Source organism: Rhinopithecus bieti, unplaced genomic scaffold (assembly GCF_001698545.2).
Source record: "Rhinopithecus bieti isolate Rb0 unplaced genomic scaffold, ASM169854v2 scaffold_30918, whole genome shotgun sequence".
NCBI classification, from domain to species: Eukaryota; Metazoa; Chordata; class Mammalia; order Primates; family Cercopithecidae; genus Rhinopithecus; species Rhinopithecus bieti.
In genome coordinates this window covers 1424758-1444775 of record NW_016813589.1, presented here as the reverse complement: position 1 = coordinate 1444775, position 20018 = coordinate 1424758, and the positions used below count along the sequence as shown (strand labels likewise).

General features: G+C 43.9%; 1 protein-coding gene across 4 annotated transcripts in view; it reads right to left on the bottom strand.

The window, feature by feature from the left end:
• IQGAP2 (IQ motif containing GTPase activating protein 2) overlaps window positions 1–11432 on the bottom strand; it is a 317888-nt gene extending 306456 nt beyond the window's left edge. For 2 of the 4 annotated variants that reach the window (XM_017848709.1, XM_017848712.1), the window contains exon 1: window positions 10915–11432. In XM_017848709.1, coding sequence (XP_017704198.1) covers window positions 10915–10960 — 46 coding nt within the window. In that variant the 5' untranslated portion in view covers window positions 10961–11432. Of the gene's footprint in view, window positions 1–9984; window positions 10087–10914 lie in introns of those variants that run through there. The other 2 variants (XM_017848710.1, XM_017848711.1) reach the window with 2 other exon arrangements.
• Window positions 11433–20018: the final 8586 nt, after the last annotated feature.

Here is a 20018-nt window from a genome sequence, read left to right as displayed (position 1 = left end):
AAAAAAAAAAAAAAAAAAAAAAAAAAAAAAAAAAAAAAAAAAAAAAGAAAATAAAACTCATTAGTAGAGAATAGAATGAGAGCAAAAGCATGTTTGTATTAGCTCTATAACTACCATTTCTTGGACAAACTTCCTAAGAGTTCAACATGCAGCGAGGCTCTGGTGGGCTGCCTTACTAGATCTTACCTGAGAAGCACAGTTTAGGGGGCAGGAGAATGGGGAGTCATATTTCATGAGGCTGACTATGTGACTATCTCACCAGGTCCCTCATCCCACCCTAAGAAGCCTGCTTAGGACTGGGGCAAAGAACAGAAAAGTGACAATCTCAAGGACCAAGACTGGCTGATTACAATGGTCCCCTTTGGGGAGGTGAGGAATAATAGAGGGGTTATTAGCAAACATTTACATGAAAAGTACTAGAATTTTTTTAAAAATTGGGCACGTGAGTTGCAGTGCAGGTTTTCAATTCCTAATGGCTCCAACATTCCAGTTAGTCCTCTCAGTTGAGCTTCACTGAGCTTATGAACACAAAACTTCATTAACTTTGTAGAGGCAGTGAGGCCTGGAGGGACGTTAGATGAACCCCGTGTACCAAGTGTACTTCCTCTTCCTCACCTCCCTTCTAAACTCCCACAGGACTAGGTTGACCACAAGGTTGGCTGACCCTGGCAGCTAAGTCAAACTCTACATTCTGAAGCAAGGGTAAAGATTAAAACACATTTCAAGTAGATAGCATTCTCATCTAGATAGCATTATAAACCCTCAGGTTTTTAAACAAGCAACAGCAGCAGCAACAACCAACTTCAACCTGGAAGCCTAAATGAAATAAGAGAATGCTTGGTAACTTCAGAGTACACTTCGAAGACCCCCCGCAAGATGGCAAAATATGCAACAGAGAAGCCCAAATGTTCTCCCCATATCAGCTGTATCTGGAAACAACAGAACATATTAGTTTTTTAAGTATACAGACACCAGTATTAATTTGGTCCCCACCCAAACTGATAGACTGAAGTATTTACATACAGATAACTTAAGAATTTTCCCATTCTCAAGAGAAAATAGGGCTAGGGTTGGGCGCGGTGGTCCACGCCTGTAATCCCAGCACTTCGGGAGGCCGAGGCGGGCGGATAACCTGAGGTCAGGAGTTCAAGATCAGCCTGACTAATATGGTGAAACCCCATCTCTACTAAAAATACAAAAAACAGCCTGGTGCAGTAGCATGTGCCTGTAGTCCCAGCTACTTGGGAGGCTGAGACAGGAGAACTGCTTGAACCTGGGAGGTGGAAGTTGCAGTGAGCCGAGATCGTACCACTGTACTCCAGCCTAGGTGATAGAGCAAGACTCCATCACAGAAAAAAAAAAAAAGAAAATAGGGCTAGGATTTTAAATCCACTTTCTGTTAAAGTGAAAAAGAACAGGCAAGGAGGTAAGGAAGGATACAGACCAAGGGGCAGCGGAAATGAGGGGGGTTCTCCCATCACCATCCCTGCCCTTTACGTGTTGACTCCGTGGGAGCACACTCTGAGCAAGTACGTTTCCATCTTATTAAATCATTTTTAATCCTTTGAGGATGCATTTTCCACCTACATTTTACAGATGAGGAAACTGAGGCACAGAGAAATTAAAACAACTTGCCCAAGTTCCACAGAGGATGGAAGCAAATCTAAGCTCAACATTTAATGTTTGCATGGCATCTGAAAGCTGCCGACATGATCTTTAATTAGACAGATAATAGAAATAAATTCCTCATTTAGACAAACAATACAGTATAGACATATTATGCAAAACCTGTCATAACAGCAAATATTTACTCAGTATCTTCTAAGTGCCAGGGTACCAAGCTGCTGGCTAGATACTGAACCAGATATGTTGCTTCAATTACATGCAAATCAAGTCTACTTATTTGGAGACAACTCTGGGATATGCATTAACATTACTTAAGACTGAATTCATATTGCCAGTAAAATATAAGAACTGAGACAAAATTATCAGGAACTCTGCCAGGCATGGTGGTACGCACCTGTAGTCACAGCTACACAGGAGGTTAAGGTGGGAGGATCACTTGAGCCCAAGAGTTTAAGTCCAGCTTGAGCAAACATAGTGAGATCCTATCTCTGAAAAAAATTATCAAGAAATAAACTACCCTAACTAAAAAAAAAAATTTAAATGTCTTCCTTCAGAGATTTAGTAGCAATAGAGAAAGAACAACCAATTGGAAATCTTTTTGGGAGATTCTAAGCAATAAACAATAAAAATGTCCTCCTGTCTTTTACCGATAGTAAAATAAACAGATTGGTAGTTTCCCTGCAATTTGGGAATGACCTGGGTGCACTTATGTCTATCAAATAATATCTCTGCTAACATATTCACAGTTCTAAAATTGTGAATGAATAAATGAATGAATGAAAAACACTTTAAGGTGTCCTGGAAGGAAAAAGAAAAAAAATGGAGGAGGACATCTACGAATTCTTACTGTCCAGCTCCCCACCTCCTACTCCCAGGGATTAGAAGCCCAGAAGTTCCCTTTCTTACACAAAAAGGTTCCCTGTTCACCCAGCCTTCCCAATGGCTCCTAAAAGCCTCACTTCCAGCTGAAATCCCTGGAAAGCTAACCTTGCTTTATCTCTAATCAGTGGAGATTTTAAACTTTTCCATTTGTTTTAGTCTGTTTTGTGCTGCTATAACAGAATACCTGAGACTGGGTCATTTATGAGGAACAGAAATCTGTTTCCACACAGTTCTGGAAGATAGGATGTCCAAGGTTGAGGGGCCTGCATCTGGTGAGAGCCTTCTTACTGCACCGTAACACGGCAAAAGGCATCTCATGGGTGAAAGAGAGAAAAGGAGGCTGACCTCATCCTTTTACCGAACTCACTCACAATAACAACATTAACCCATTCACGAGGGCAGAACTTTGGTGGCCTAATCGCCACTCATTAGGCTCCACCTCCCAATACTACTGCCTTGGGGATTACGTTCCAACACAGGAACTTTGGGGAATACATTCAAACCACAGCACCTTCCAAATCACATTTGTTTCCCAGAAGAAAGAAAAGCAAACTTAAAGCCATACCAAAATTAATTCTATAAAATAAACACGAACCTGTAAAGTAATCAAGGCCTGGGTTAGTATGTGGTTTACAAATCAAACATTCAAGAGATACTGTAAATAAAGAGTTCCATAACATACCCATGTGTTTTCACTTACTTTACAAAAACTTGCAAGCACTGTGAAGAGTAACTATATATCAGAAATGCCTCTTTACCCTTCTGATGCCCTAGTGCATCAGAATCAACTGCAGAGCCTGTTAAAACTCAGACTGCCAGCCCCGCCACAGAGTTTCTGATTTGGCAGGTCTGAGTGGGGCCTGGGCATCTGCCTTTCCAACAAGTTCTCAGGAGATGCTCTGCTGCTGCTACTGCTGCTGGTGCTCCAGAGACTGCTCTTTGAAAACCACTGCATTTACTAAATAAACAGCTGTCAGCTCCTCTTAGGCACCTTGGCAAGAAGAAGTCATACATAATACGCAATTATAAAATTAAAGGACGGTCCAATTAGAGCTTAGTAAAATCCCCCAGAAAGTCTAAGTGAAAGTTCCTCAGGCAATTGCCAATGAATTGGAAACACAGTCTAAGTCATTCTTCGAGAAAACTGGGATGCTGGACATTGCAGGACCGTAAATCAGTGAAATCTGACCGTAAATCAGTGAAAACATTGCCACAATTAATGGAGAGAATGAGAGAAAATGAGGTGAGAGAAACCCTACCCCCTAGAGAATTCAGTTGTCAAGATCCTTGTCCTGCTCTAAGCAGGACTCGTTTCCTTACCTGTTCTCAGAGAATTCACCCATGCTCAGCAAAACTCTCTGGCAAAGCTGTTCATCCAAAAGACATGGCCAAACCCAGAAGCATAGGGAAGAGGCCGCTGAGCAGCCGGCAGAGAGGGCACCAAATGCTCACATCCCTACGTCTCACCACACCTGCCTCCCCTGTCACTCACTTCACTGGCCCACTCACCCATGTCTCTAGTGAAAAGTTCGGGGTGTTTTTTTTTTTTTTGAAAAAACCATCTCAAAGAACAAGAAGATACTTGTGAGGAGTTGCATCAGGTGACTCTCCTCAGGACAGCTGCAATTGTCCTTTATTGCCTATATAAATAGAAGATTCCACAGTACAAATATACTAGCATGTGTTTCAGGTTTTCCTCTGACCTTCCTCAAGGTCATTTCAAATTCACAACTTTCATGAAGCCCTCCCGTTGCCCCCATCCAAATCCATCCTTCTCATATCTTCTCTTCCACAGAACTTTTGGAAGGGCACTAAAAGTATAAGCATTTTTACTTGTCACCCAGATTCTCTGGTAAGCTGTCAGCAGCTAAGTGGTGTTTCATTCATCACAATATTTTGCTAGTATTAAGTGCTCAATTAATTGAAACAATTACAATTTGTTTAGCATTATGTGCCAGGAACCACATCAGCCACCTCTATAGATATATCATTTCCACACACCCTCTCAAGGTACAGGAGAAAACCCCAAGGCTACTAAGGCAGGCAATGGAAGTCAGAATTCAAACCCACCTCTATTCAACTCCAAAGCTTTTGCCATTTTATCAACACCATACTGCCTCTCAAGAGAGAAAAATAAAATAGAGCAGTAAGGTGACAAAGTATAAGCTCACAGGTCGGCCACACTACTGCAAGTTTCTACTTGATTTCTCAACAATCCCAGACTTTAAGGTATGGGCAGTGTATGTAATAAAGTAGGTTTTACAGATTATCCTATTTGCAATCACTGGGGCACATGTCACTATATTATTATGGAAAAGCCTTTCACTTCAGCACCTCACAGTAAGAGATGGGATGTTTCTAAGTATACATAAAATATTTGATGAAGCTTGGATGTACTCTATAAAAAGCCCATGTAAGGCTGGGCACAGTGGCTCATGCCTGTAATAGCAGCACTTTGGGAGGCTGAGGAAGGCAGATCATTTGATCTCAGGAGTTCGAGACCAGCCTGGCCAATGTGATGAAAACCCATCTCTACCAAAAATACAAAAATTAGCTGGGCATGGTGGTACAGGCCTATAATCCCAGCTACTCAGGAGGGTAAAGCACGAGAATTGCTAGAACCTGGGAGGCAGAGGTTGCAGTGAGCTGAGATCATGCCATTGCACTCTAGCCTGGGTGACAGAGCAAGACTCTGTCTGGGAAGAAGAAAAAAAAAAAAACCCCATGTATTCTATGCTGTTTCTTTGGTGGGGGGGGGGGAATTCAGCAGCAAAATCAACTTTATGCATCTATTTATAAATCAGCACACTATCCAATGGCCACAAGTTTTTTTGTGTTTTTTGTTTTGTTTTGTTTTAGAGATGGGGGTCTCACTGGGTGGGTGGCTCATGCCTGTAATCCTAGCACTTTGGGAGGCTGAGCCAGGCGGATCACTTGAGGTAGGAAGTTTGAGACCAGCCTGACCACCACGGTGAAACCCCATCTCTACTAAAACATACAAAAATTAGCTGGGTGTGGTGGTGCATGCCTGTGGTCCCAGCTACTTGGGAGGCTGAGGTGGGAGAATCACTTGAACCCAGGAGGCAGAGGTTGCAGTGAGCCCAGATCTCACCACAGCACTTCAGCCTGGGCAACATAGTGGAACTCCATCTCAAAAAATAAATAAATAAATAAATAAGAGAGACTGGGTTCAGGCAAGGGGGTGGGGGGCACAGCGCAGATCTCACTATGTTGCCTAGGCTGGAGAGCTGTGGCTATTCACAGGTGTAATCACAGGTGTGATCCTCCTGCCTTAGCCTCCCAAGCAGCTGTAACTACAGGTGTACACCACCACATCCAGCATAAATAGCTAGAGGTTTCTGTATCTTGAGAGAATCATGACAAACTCCTGAAACACATAGAAGGGGTGAACATTTATGATTCAGGGGCAGCAAACTGGCAACAGTCAATGGGGAAAGGCTCCAGGATCTGACAGTGCTGCTTCCAAGTTCCCCTGCCACCAGCTAGCAGGGTGGCCTTGACACAGTACCAGGGGTTTAAGCTTCTTTGTAAAATGGAAAACCACTGGCCCTCTCAAAGGCCATAATGAGCTGATGATAACAGTAACACACAAAAAGCACCCAGCCCTTGGTAAGTTCACAAACATTTGTTGCATATCCCATATTAAACTGCCTGCCCTGTAGGACTTACCTGACCCTATCAAATCAGACGTTGAGTGGCCTTTGTTTCTCTTTTAGTTACCAGGAAGACATGGTAAGCATTAGATCTGTTTGTATACTAGCTTTTTTTTTTTTTTTTTGTGAGATCGAGTCTCGCTGTGTCGCCCAGGCTGGAGTGCAGTGGCGTGATCTTGGCTTATTGCAACCTCTGCCTCCCGGGTTCAAGGCTTTCCCCTGCTTGGGATTCCCCTATTTGGGATTCTCCTGCCTCAGCCTCCCAAGTAGCTGGGATTACAGGCGTGCACTTCCACACCAGGCTAATTTTTGTATTTTTCGTAGAGACGAGGTTTCACTATGCTGCCTAGGCTAGTCTCAAACTCGTGACTACATATGATCCACCTGCCTTGGCTTCCCAAAGTCCTGGGATTACAGGCGTGAGCCACATGCCCAGCTTTTAAACAGAAGGGACTATTAAAAAGCTTGTGTAGTGAGAGGGTAGACGGCAATAGTAAGTCATTGGCTCCCTAGAGAAAAAGGAGTTAACTAACACCCCAAATCACACTAAATTCTAAAACAAACTCAGTATTAGAAGCTTAAACTCTCCTAAACAAGTCATTCTGGCTAACAGCATGTATAATTAAAGTTAAAAGCACACTAAAATAACACTTTAGCTGTTGACCTTAAAGATGCTTTTGAAAAGCTCAACCAAAACACCAGCATATGAGGGAGCAGCTCGACTTTTTGTCTACTGAAGACAGCATCACAAGATAAGGCTGTATATACCCTTCTGTGGTTCAAATGAAAGCACTGATAGGATGTTACAGCTGAGCTACGCTAAATACAGACTTATTCAATCCCCTTTTACACAACTACGTTTAACTACTTCAGAACTTAAATTTCATCTCAGATTGGTCATTGTAGATGGATAAGTTTAGTTGCACTGACCAACCCAAAACTCCAGTCTCCAGGTAACTTAGTAACATCACCATTCAGACAAGAGCAGAGAGCAGTACTCAAAAGCTCACAGTATCAGGCCAGGTATGGTGGCTCACATCTGTAATCCCAGCACTTTGGGAGGCTGAAGAGGGAGGATTGCTTGAGCCCAGCAGCTGGAGACCAGCCTGGGCAACATGGCAAAACCCCATCTCTACAAAAAAATATAAAAATTAGTTGGGTGTGGTGATGTGTGCCTGTAGTACCAGCTACTCAGGAGGGTGAGGTGGGAGGACAGCTTGAGGCTGGGAAGTTTGAGGCTGCAGGGAGCCATGCACTCCAGCCTGGGTGAGAGAGCAAGATCCTGCCTCAAAATAAATAAATAAATAAAAAACAAATAAATGAATAAATAAAAAATAAAAAATAAAAAAATGCTCGACCAGAATCTTTCTCAACTTCCCCTTCCCCGCCCCCACAACATGCTGGACTTAGGTTGCACTTTTTAAAAGAAGCAAATGGTGAAACATTGATCCCCATTTTTTTGTACAATGTATCTCATGAAAGGAAGTCTCTAAATCTTGTAAAGGGTAGAAAACCACAGTTCTTGCCTATGCAATCATTAGAGATCCGCTGTAGTCACTTAAGTGTTGATTGTGTTATCAGTGGTAAGTGAAGTCATCTGCCTAGTCACAAACCCCTCTTTTGCTCCCACTGGTGTTTTAACTCTCAAGTAACTGGAACAAAACTTATGACAGTTCATGGCAGCAATGTGTTTTCAGAATTAATCTGGCAGATACATCATAATCCATTACAACAACACAAGTTATTTGCAAATCACACCTAAGCATAAGTGTCATCTTAATTTGGTTGAGTATAGAAAAATACTATTATGCAATATATAGTAATATACTATGTCTATGTCTGCATTAGTTTAAACAGCTCCCTACTATCACTTCCTTCTTCCACCTCTTCCCTTCCGAATTGTGTTACTGAATTGTTTCAGCTTTGTTTGTAGTATTAACATTATACAAAAATAACTTTACAGATTGCAGGAAGATGTGGCCAACAATAGCGGAAATTAAATAGAAAATAGTCTACTTAATTTCAATCCAGTGCTCTTGTGTGCAAATTAGGGCGACTTCAGCAATCTTGCATCTGTCAGAAACCTGAGAAGAGTCAGAGGTCTCATGGAGAACTCATTAAGAAATCCCTCAAGTACAATTTATTATGTGGCCTATTTACAGACCCTCAGCCTGGTACAGAGGAGAAAGACCATAACAGCCTGAGCTGAGTTAATTTAGTTACTTTGTATAAGAACTACTGAATTAAATGATGATTCAAGTGGGTAGGAGAGAGAGCAGAACAGAAGCTCAGACCCAAAATAAGCAATAGCTGGCTTAATTCAAACTACCAAAAACTTGTGTTTAAAGCCCAGTCTCAAACATCTTATACTCAGAACGTTCAGCACTAGAACTGAAATTACAATGTATTGCTACTTTATTTTTAAATGCTAGGGATAACGCCCGTTATAATTTGAGGTTTTACTGAACCTGTACTTACCAAACCAATAAACAAGAAAAAGCACAGCCCTAGAACACAACAGAGCAAGGACAATCCTGTTATCCTTCCCTAGCCTTCCCAAGAAGAACTCACAGCACTATTTTCAGTCTCATGTTGATAGGAGGTTCAGAAAGCCAACAACAACCAGAAATTACACTAACACACCAAATAGCCCTCTTTTGCATGAATAGGCAATGTTAGGTAATGCCTATTAACACCAAAATCTATTCTGCTAGATATCATGTTCTGAATACACTGAAAATACACCATTCATAAACCAAAATTATAAAAGTGTTCATTTTAATGACATAACTGTCACATTAAAGCCTTCATATTTCAGAGTGACAAGAAAGTCTGGAAACATAGGCAAATATTTTCCATTTTTGACAGTGTTAAGTGACCAATGAATGCCAGCACTTGATGAGCGGAGGGAAAGTAACCGGGAGTGATTCCAACAAGATGGCACCCACCCCCTTACACCATATTGGTGAGGAAAGCTGGATGAAGATTTCCAAAGAAAGCAGCCCTGTGAACTGGGCTTCAGGCTTGCCAGATCTGGACTCCCTCGATAGCTTCTCCTGGAGTGCACTTAAAACACAGATTTATTCTGTAAAAATCAAGCAGCATCACAGATGCACATGCAGGGACTGACAGAAATGCTGCATTCATGTACCACATTCACGGAAATTTTGCACTATCTATTGTTAATGAGGGCCGACATTAATAATGTGACAGCAAGAAATCATTTGCTCATGTAGATTCACCTAGTTTACAGAAGTTTGTGGTTATCTTACCATTTGACACAGTGAAGCCACCATATGTTCTGAGAGCTTGTCACATTAAAGTACTTCCACCAACCTAAGGTTGGCACTGCAAACACTGAATGAGAACAGCATTCCTCCTTGAACCCAATGAGTTCTGCTGTCTGCGTGGTTTACTAAAAGGCAAAAAGCTGGGTCCCACCTGAGGTTGGCACTGCAAACACTGAATGAGCAGCGTTCCTCCTTGAACCCAAGAGGCTCTGCTGTCTGTGTGGTTTACCAAAAGGCAAAAAGCTGGGTCTCAGTCAACCGCTGAATGCATTAGAGTACAGAGGCTGTAGTCCTCAGGCCTCCCCCTCACTGCAAGGGTAACACAGGAAAGATAACCTCCCATCTTCAACCCGCCAGCGGGGAGGAGGTGAAAGAACCTACACAAGTTGAGCAGCCCTTTTTCAGTTAAGCAAGTCAGTGGCCCTAAGCACCATCCAAAACCACACACACACACACACACACACACACAACACCCTGCTGAAGGTATCACCACCTTAACCCAAACCTGGTACCTCTGCCACCAAGGCCAGCCTGGGGAAAAATTAACCTGTGGTCTTCGGCCTTGGGTTCACTGACAGGGCCACCTTGGAGAGACAGCGGGCCAACTTTCTGTTTGTTTTAAAGGAAATGCTTCCTGGCACATGTTTAGGACTCTGAACTCTGCACATGAAGCCACGTGGTTAGTGTTAATCTGGCTCCATCCACTCACGATCGGCCAAAGCAACCTTTCTGAAGGCAGCCCCTGGCTGGGTAATCGACACCATCTCGTTCAAGTCACGCGGGCTCCCACCGGATTCCCCGGAGCCTAGTGCCGCGTCCTCTCCACACAGCAATCCTCCCATGCGAGGGGAGCGGGGAGGAAAGGGGTTGGGGGGTTTCAGCGAGGAGGGACTCACACCTGTGAGGCCAATGGCTCTAGCGGCTCAGGTGAAGTCCGAGGGCGCGGGACAGGAGGAGACGCCCGCCCTTCCAGTCAAGCCGACTTTGCACTAGCAGAGTGCGCCGGCGCCCTATTTGTGGTGCCCACCTGTAGCCACAGCAAACAAACTTTTCCCCCTTTCTGGGTTGGAAGAATCCGGTGCCTTACGCCACCCCCTGGCCCAAGCCGGTGGCGGTCCGGAGCTCCGCGGACTCCTCACCTGATACCCCTAAAACCCCAACCTGGTCTGTCCCAGAGCGCAACCCCCGCACTGCCCGCGCACCCATTTGGGGTATGCAGAGTGGAGGGTCTGGGCTGCCAGCTGGATATTAGGAATGGGGGGAGCGGGGGGACGCGGTTCACTGCCCTTTGCAACTCCAGCTCCCAACTTTGCCAGCCGCGCAGCCGCTGCCTTTCAGTTCCCTCTGCGCCGCGCAACTAGCTCCTTCGGCTTCTCCAACGCCGTCCTCTGGGAGGGAACTCCCCAAGGCCAGCCGGAACCCCGCGCGCCCGGCGCACTTACAGCCATAGCGGGGTCTCTGCAGCGACGGCAGCTCTTCGCGGGGCATCCTGCGCGGCTCCGGGGGCCCGCCCAGGGCGCGCCCCCCGCGGCTCCCCTCGCTGGCCAGGCTCGCGGGCTCTGCGCCCCGCTGGCGCGCTCGGATCCCGCCTCTCGCCGATTTCCCGGGGCCGCCCGAAGATCTGCGACCTGCTCCCTCGGTGCTCTCTCGCCAGCGCCAGCCGCGGCCGCCGTGCGCTGACACTGGAGTAAAAGTGAACTCTCCTCCCTCGCTCCCTGGCCGGCCGCCGCCGCCTCCCGCAGCAGGTTTCCTTTCTCCTCCAGCCAGGCCCCGTTATTCACCGCGGTGGGAGCGCGCGCCGAGACGCAGCGACCCCTACCGCGTGCCGGCCGCAGCGCCCAGGCCGCGTGGACCCGCCCCTTCTCCCTCTGGGGAGAGGGAAGGGGCCGAGAGGGACGCTGGGCCGGGACCCCCTGCAGCTGGGGCCCCCGCACAGCTGGCGGCTTGGGGGTGGCGGCCGCCCCGCCTTATTTCTCGCTTCTGGAGCGTTTCGAGGGTGGAAGTGAACCAATGCGGAGAAGTGCAAGAAAAACCGCAGAAGTCACAGGCAGCCCTGCGTGTCCGGGGTGTTGCTCAGTTACTGAGGGACAAACAGCGCGGTTCCTTTTCCTCTGGGGAGATTTCACGTTGACTTTTGTTCGTCTTCGTTTTTTTTTTCTTTTTGTTTTGTTTGTTTGTTTGTTTTTTGCTTCGAAACTTGCTTCTGTCACTTTTTGTCTACAAAATAACAGGGTTCCCCTTATGACAAGAAACTGAGTGTATGTGTGCTGGAGGAACAACATAACCCAAGCAAGCACTCAAAACACAACTGCGAGTCATCCCCCTCCCTCCGATCACCTTGTGCCCGCCCCCGCCCCAATGAGCAGAGCCTTCGCTCAAGCCCAGCTGGGGTCGCAAGCCACAGAAGCCTTTTCCGGCTAAGCTTTTAAGGAAATTAAACTGCATGTGGCTGTTTTGAAATTGGGGTTTTCATGAGGTCGCCAGAAGCTATTTTTCTCTTTGTGCCTCAGCGTGATAAAATCTGGAGGGAATGCGGGACGCTTCTGTATCTGTGCCCTCACCTGTTTGACAATTGTGAAATGTGTAGGTGACCCGATAACAGGAAAAACAAACTGAGGGAGGGCGATAAGAAATTATTTAGAGCCGGGCGCGGTGGCTCACGCCTGTAATCCCAGCAGTTTGTGAAGCCGAGGCACAAGGATCCCTTGAGCCCAAGAGTTCCAGACCAGCCTGGACAACATAGCAAGACCCCGTCTCTACAAAAAAATGAAAACATAAAAATTAGCCGGGCGTGGTGGGTGCGCCTGCCGTCCCAGCTACTCAGGAAGTTGAGGTGGGAGGATTGCTTGAGCCCGGGAGGACGAGGCTGCTGTGGGTTGTGATTGCACCACTGCACTCAAGCCTGGGTGACAGTGCAAGACCCTCGGGGAAAGAAAGAAAATTATTTCGCTAAGGAAATGGTGGCATAGTGACACTAATCATTTTTTATTATGCAAGGATACAGAGGATGACTAGCTGTTTTCCATTTCAGATAGGAGACGCAGTCTTTCTCAAACTTGTTGAAACTCACATACTTGGGCCCCACCCTCAGAATTTCCAACTCAATGGGTCTGGGCTGGGGCTCATGAATTTGCATTTCTAATTTCTAGCATAGTGCCAGGTGATGCTGACACTGCAGAGTGTGCTTAGAGTGGCTCTGTGAGTAGTAGATGCACACAGGGATGTAAACTGTACACAGAGAACTCAATTCAGACGGGATAGCAAAATAATTTTTTTTCCCCTGATGGCATTAGATTCTCACCTGTTTGGAATGGAATGTATTGGGTTTTCCTTTCTTAAAAAGCAGATGCCTCTCAGTATAAGAACAATTCAAAGGCAAAATGGCCACATTTGAGGCACAGAACCCTGTCAATCGATATTTACCCAGAGGAGAAATGTGAAAGGCAATTTTCCTGTATGTCAGGAGATGCTGAATTAAATGATGTCTAAAGTTCATTCCATCTCTGTTGTTCCATTTGTCAAGTGTTAACAATTAAGTACTTAACACATACCAATTTTCTTATAAGCGTATGACTTAGAGACCAAATAAATGAGTAGTCTATATATTTAGAGGTGGGCAGAAAATCACTGTAAACTAAAATGGTCCAGGAAGGTGATAGGGTTTGAAAGTATGGCTTGAAGTGGAAGTGTGGTAAAAGCTGGATGGAGAGCATCCAAGGGAAAGAGACAATGAGGTGGAGCACAAGGCTGGGTTGGAGCTGGATTGGTTGGACTGGATTGGAGCCGTGAAGCTGTTATCAGGTTGTGGAGGGCCCTCAGTGTCCTGCTAAGAGGACTGGAGATTATCATAGAAACATTCAAGAGATCTTAAAGGTTTTGAGTATGGAAGCTGCAGAATGCAAGGGAGTTTAGCAGGTCATAGGATAGGTTGGGATGGAACAACTTGGAGATGTTGATGCCCCGTGGAAGGGGTCTGGACAGAGATTGAAGAGAGAGGTAAGAAGAGCCTCCATGAGGCTGACGTCAGTAAGGGAGATGAAGGGGGTGTTTTAATACACTCAAGCTGGTGCCATCAACATGTATAGATATTACACACTAACAAGTAGATTAAGTAGAGTAAATATCTGTTAATAGTAGAAAGTGAAGGTTAAAGTATAAATAGGTGATTGGGAGGGCAGTAGTTCTAATTTCATGTTCTAGCTGCTCAGCTCTTTGAAGAATCTGAGGTGGCTTCAAGGCCCTGTCATGGGTAATGTTTTTATGAAGAACTTTAAACACTAAGATGAAACTGGAAAGCCAAATGCTCTTGTTATTTTGCAAGTGCTAACATTAATCATGGGCATTTTGGTCTGCACTCATTGGGTAACAATACTGTCTCACAGGTCACTTCATCTCAGCATCTCAGAAAAGAAATTGGTCTGCAGAATGCTGGACTATTTTAGGGTTTGACATTAGAGAATGATTCAAATAGGTACAAGGCAATGTGTCCGCTTACTTTGCCATCTGATTGAGCTTACAATAATATTAGAAACAAAAATGAAGGCCATCTAGTGAAAAAAAGTTTTCAAGAAGGCAAGACAGTTTTTTTAATTTAATGTAAAATAAAACAACACTAATAAACCACTAGACATGCTGAAACAATTTTAAGCAATATTATTTTAAAATTATTGTTTTAAGGCCCATCTGTTTTCTTTTGACAAGTTGACATAAAGGTGTTTGGGAAAATGCAATTTTAAAATAACAGATTATATCAAGAGCATCAAAGGGGAAAAAAGTATGTCTCAGTAAAAGTCTTAGCACACTTTAATATTCTATTTGCCTTTGAGATGACTTGGTTATTTTCCAATAACATCACATTATTGATCAATGTTACATGCATACCCAAAATAGGGACTGTTGCCAGAAGTGAGGAATGAGGAAATCATAGGAAAGAAATTATTCAAGCCTTTTTCAAAGTACTGGGAGCACTTGGATTATTAAAATTTTCTAACTTGCTCCCATTTCCAGAAAAAGAGAGATACTGAAAAGAAATAGAAAGTGCACTTTATTGCAAAGGAGACTCCTATGTCTAAAAAGAAAACTGTTACAGTCCAACTTCAAATTTACAAAAAAATTAAAAAGAATCAGAAATGAATGAAACAATCAGTGTTTGTATTTTTTAGTAGGGATGGGGTTTCACCATGTTGGCCAGGCTGGTGTCAAACTCCTGACCTCAAGTGATCCACCCGTGTCTGTCTCCCCAAAGTACTGGGATTACAGGCATGAACCACCACGCCAGGCCGAATTCGAGCTTCTTGACAACTGGAACTTGGGGTCTAATTCAACATTACTGTGTGTCCAGGATGTGTAGCAATGCCTGGCATGTAGTAGCTGCTCAATTATTTTGTGGCACTCATGAATTTACTATGATAAATTATATGCACCAGTCAATATACTAGAAATAGTTGTTACTTTCATTCCAGTAACAACTCTGGAAAGAAGATGGAGATATCCTTATTTAACAGTAAAGCAACAGACTCATAGAGACAGGTAGTACATGGCAGAGCTGGGTTTATCTGAGTCCACACAGTTTCCCCAACAGAAACCAATAAATTGAACTACAATTTTCAACATTTTCACCTTTTACCAAATACATGTTGTCTATTCCTAGGTGAACACTAAAGGACCTACTACAAATGACTCCAAGTTACCATCATCTATTTGCCATTACAAAGAACTAGGACCCTGGGGTCCATTTTGTATCCAGGCAATAGTTCTGATTATAGATTTATTGCTAATCCGTTATAGTTCCTTATTGGTCTTCTATGCATGAATGAGACAAAATCTGAATGGTGCTTACTAAGGGGCTCTCTACTACATACCTGTAAAGTTGTTCTGAATCAATGTTTTAAAATCATTTATGCTTTCCCGTTGACCACACTCCAAGTATACTTTATTTTAATCTCTGATTGATCTATCTTTAGCAGTAGTTCATTGTCCTAGCTTTAATCTTCCCTGCCTGACACATTCCCTTCTAGAAGATTTTGTATTAATTGATTGATGACAGAGAAACTTCTGGATGACCTATGAGAGCTTGGATATTTTGAATAAAGCCTCACAATTTAACAGGGAATGACAATGAAAACACCCATTAGGTGCCAAAAATGTTTAACAAGTGTGGGGAATTGGGAACTCTCATAGAGTGTTAAGGGGGGCGTAACTTTGAGCAACCATTTCAGGGAATAAGTTGGTCATCTCTAGTTAAAGATGTACATTTCATGAAACCGAGCAACTTCACATCTATTAAGGTACTCTAGTGAAGCTCCCACATACAGGAGGACATGTACAAGGATGTTCACTCCAGAGAAAAACGAAACAACCTAAGTGGCAGTAGTGGCAGAATGGATGGACAGATGTCGTGGTATAGAAAAACAAGATAGAGAAGGTCGGGCACGGCGGCTCATGCCTGTAATCCCAGCACTTTGGAAGGCCGAGGCGGGTGGATCACTTGAGGTGAGGAGTTCAAGATCTTCCCTGACTAATATGGTGAAACCCCATCTCTACTAAAAATACAAAACTTAGCTGAGCATAGTGGCAGGTGCCTGTAATTCCAGCTACTTGGGAGGCTGCAGCGAGAGGATCGCTTGAACCCGGGAAGTGGAGGTTGCAGCGAGCCGAGATTGCACCACTGCACTCCAGCCTGAGTGACAGAGTGAGACTCCATCTCAAATAAATAAAATAAAATAAAATAAAAATAAGATAAAGAATGATAGGCCGGGCGCGGTGGCTCAAGCCTGTAATCCCAGCACTTTGGGAGGCCGAGACAGGCGGATCACGAGGTCAGGAGATCGAGACCATCCTGGCTAACACGGTGAAACCCCATCTCGACTAAAAAAAATACAAAAAACTAGCTGGGTGAGGTGGCGGGCGCCTGTAGTCCCAGCTACTCGGGAGGCTGAGGCAGGAGAATGGCCTAAACCCGGGAGGCGGACCTTGCAGTAAGCTGAGATCTGGCCACTGCACTCCAGCCTGGGCGACAGAGTGAGACTCCGTCTCAAAAAAAAAAAAAGAAAAAAAAAAAAGAATGATAAATACAATGTTATGCCATATATGTGCAATTATAAACACATGAAATAATAGTACATAATATATGTTGCGATAGATGCATATAGTAAAAGTATAAAAAACATGTACAGGAAGAACATACCAATTTCAGAATAGAAATAACCTCTGAGAAATTAGAGAAGAAAATGGAAGCCAAAGATGTAGACAAGGAACATCAAATGGATCTATAACATTTAATTTCCTTTTTAAAAGCCTGAGGAAATATGACATTTGTTATATTCAGGGAGTATGTACATAAGTATTTGATGTTTTATCCTCTATGTCTTTCTTTTGTTTGTGATGCTTTTCAACACTTTTTTTTTTAAGGAACAAGTATTCTGTTAATATATTCAAAATAAAAATAATGTCTTAGTTTGTTGGTTTACCACTTTTTAAAGTTCAGATTTGTTAAGTTTTCTTGATAGAGGCAAATCTATATTATTTCAAAACAAGGCCCTAGTGAGATGTTGATGGTGGCAATATGAACATGCAAACACATATGTCTTTCTAGGAAGGTGCTTATGATTTATTGAAAGAGTTGTGGCTTCTACCCTAAAACTCAGCTGCTTCCTAGGGGGCTGCTAAGAACCACCTGCTGATGACCAGCATCTTGATTTTGGGATTGGTTAGTGACTCCTAATCCTCCTGTTCACACTTACCAAGGAATAGCTCTTCATGGATGAATGAAGAGTTGACCATATGTCTGGCCTATTGTTGAGGCAGGAATTGCCACACTGTCATAAAGTACTACTTATGCATTTTGGTGGGTCCTCCTTCATTATAAAGTCTTTCTGGACCAGTCATGGTGGCTCACACCTGTAATCTCAGACTTTGGGAGGCCAAGGTGGAAGATCACTCGAGGCCTGGAATTTGGGACCAGCCTGGGCAACATAGCAAGACCCCATTCTGTAAAGAAAAAAGGAAAAAAAATTTATAAAAATAAAATCAAGTTTTTCTGTTTGTTTTGTTTTGTTTTGCTACCCAGCTCCTAATGCTCAGTTACTGTTTGTTAAGAGTTAACTTCGCATCTGGATCTGGTCAGCCCCTGGCCAAGTGCAAAAGCCAATAGTGAACCAAAGAGTATCACGGCAAGGGAGGCAGACATCACCAAAGACTGCATTTTGTCAGACCATAAATAAAACTGCCACCCCAAACTCCACAGGCGAAACCAGAATTGTTCAATTCCATCTACTCTTCATCTACTAAAACACGTCTTTCCTCTGATTTCCATACCCTGTTCATACACACATTTTCGGTCACTTAGGTTCAAAACCTCAATCATTTTGCATTCCTTCAGAATCATTCCTTAGCATCCAGTCAGTCCCTCAGCCTTGGTGATTTTTTCGTTCCTATGACTCTCCTTTGCTGATGTCTCTTCTTTCTTCTTGGCTCCCATCATCACCCACCATGACTCTGATTCAAGCTGTCACACCATCTTACACCTGGACTGTTACAAGAGTGATTTCTGTGCTGTTTCTTTCCTTCTTGCAATTTAGTTTGCTTGCTTCCTCCTCAGAATTCCTCTATTAAATACCATACAGTGTTATTGTGAGAAAATAAATAAATAAATAGCTCATAGCAGTCTGAATTCTGTGAGATATGCAAGCCCAGAGAGACATGAGTATGGGACTTCATGCCCCCTTCCATGCCTGGGGGCAATTGTTTAAAGTCATTTTAAAGGCTGGGCGTGGTGGTTCACGCCTATAATCTCAGCACTTTGAGCGGCCAAGGTGGGTGGATCGCCTGAGGTCAGGAGTTCGATACCAGCCTGGCCAACATGACAAAACCCCGTCTCTATTAAAAATACAAAAAATCAGTTGGGCTTGGTGGTGGGTGCCTGTAATCCCAGCTACTCAGGAAGTTGACACAGGAGAATCACTTGAACCCAGGAGCTGGAGGTTACAGTGAGCCAAGATCTCACCATTGCACTCCAGCCTGGGCAAGAAGAGTGAAACTCCATCTCTAAATAAATAAATAAATAAATAGTCATTTTATTCCTGACAGCTGCTTCACCCATTATCTTCATGTTCCTGAAAATTTGTGATACAAAGAACAATGTATAGCCAGTCAATAGCTTATGTTATTTTAATGTAATTCTTAGTAAACAACTTAGGAACTGCCTCTTCCTTTAAAAGCCTACCTGTAACTGCTGCTAATTGGGGTGTACATTCAGGGCAACTTGAGTCTATGCTTCTGGGTTGAAATCCTCAAGCTTAGCCCAAATAAACTCTCTGCTTTTATTAATTCTGCCTCAGCTTTTTCCTTTTTCTTTTTTGCGATAGGGTCTCACTCTGTCACCCTGGCATGATCACGGCTCACTGAAGCCTTGACTTCCCAGGCTCAGGTGATTCTCCTGCCTCAGTCTCCTGCGTAACTGGAACTACAGGTGCATGCCACCACACATGGCTTTTTTTTTTTTTTTTTTTTTTTTAGTTTTTTATAGAGACGGGGTTTCACCATGTTGCCCAGGCTGGTCTCAAACTCCTGGGCTCAAGTGATCCTCCTGCCTCAACCTCTCAAAGTGCTGGAATTACAGGCATAAGCCAGGCGCCTGGTCAGCTTCTTCCTTTTAGGTCAGCAAGTGGTTCTCTCCTTCTGTTAGCAGTGGCGAATTTGAATGGGATTGCAGCAACCTCAATTCTTGCGTCCTCAGAGGAAAGAATTCAACTGAGGGGCAAAAGGCAGAGGGAGAGAGCAAGGCAAGTTTTAGAGCAGGAGTGAACATTTATTAAAAAGTTTTAGAGTAGGAACAGAAAGATGTAGAGTACACTTGGAAGAAGGGCAAGCAGACAACTTGAGAGATTCAAGTGCATGACTGGACCTTCGACTCAGGGTTTTATACATTGACATGCTTTCAGGGGGTCGCATCCCTTCTTCCATGATTCTTCCCTTGGGGTTGGCTGTCCACATGCACAGTGGCCTGTCAGCATTTGGGAGGGACTGCAGGCACAGTGTGTTTACTGCAGTTGTGCACAGGCTCACTTGAGGCGTTTTTCCCTCCCCAGTTGAATGTTCCTAAAAGAAGGTCACATACCAATTAAACTGCCATTTTGTCTCAGAGTGCATATGCTTCAGCCCACTCACCTAACTCCTGAGAATTTATTGGGACGCTGCTGATCACCAGGTTCAGGATTTTTCTATCTCTGGGAGACTCCCTTGGCTGCAACCAATTATTATTTTAGAGAGACAGTGTAACAACTGCCTGACGGTCACCTGATGATCACCTGACGTTCCCCGTGTGGGTGGGGGCCCTCTCCTGCCTGCTCGCGTCTGACTAACTGCCTCCTGTAACACTTTGAGTCTTTAGCAAATACTACCTTAGTTGCTATTTATGTTTCTATTGTTTCCTTGATTAAAAAAAAAAAAATTTTCAGCATCTGGAGTTCCCAGATTTTGCTTTTATTACCCACAATAGCAGACAAAACAAGTAACCTCAAAGGGTCCAAAACAACAGTGCGGGAAG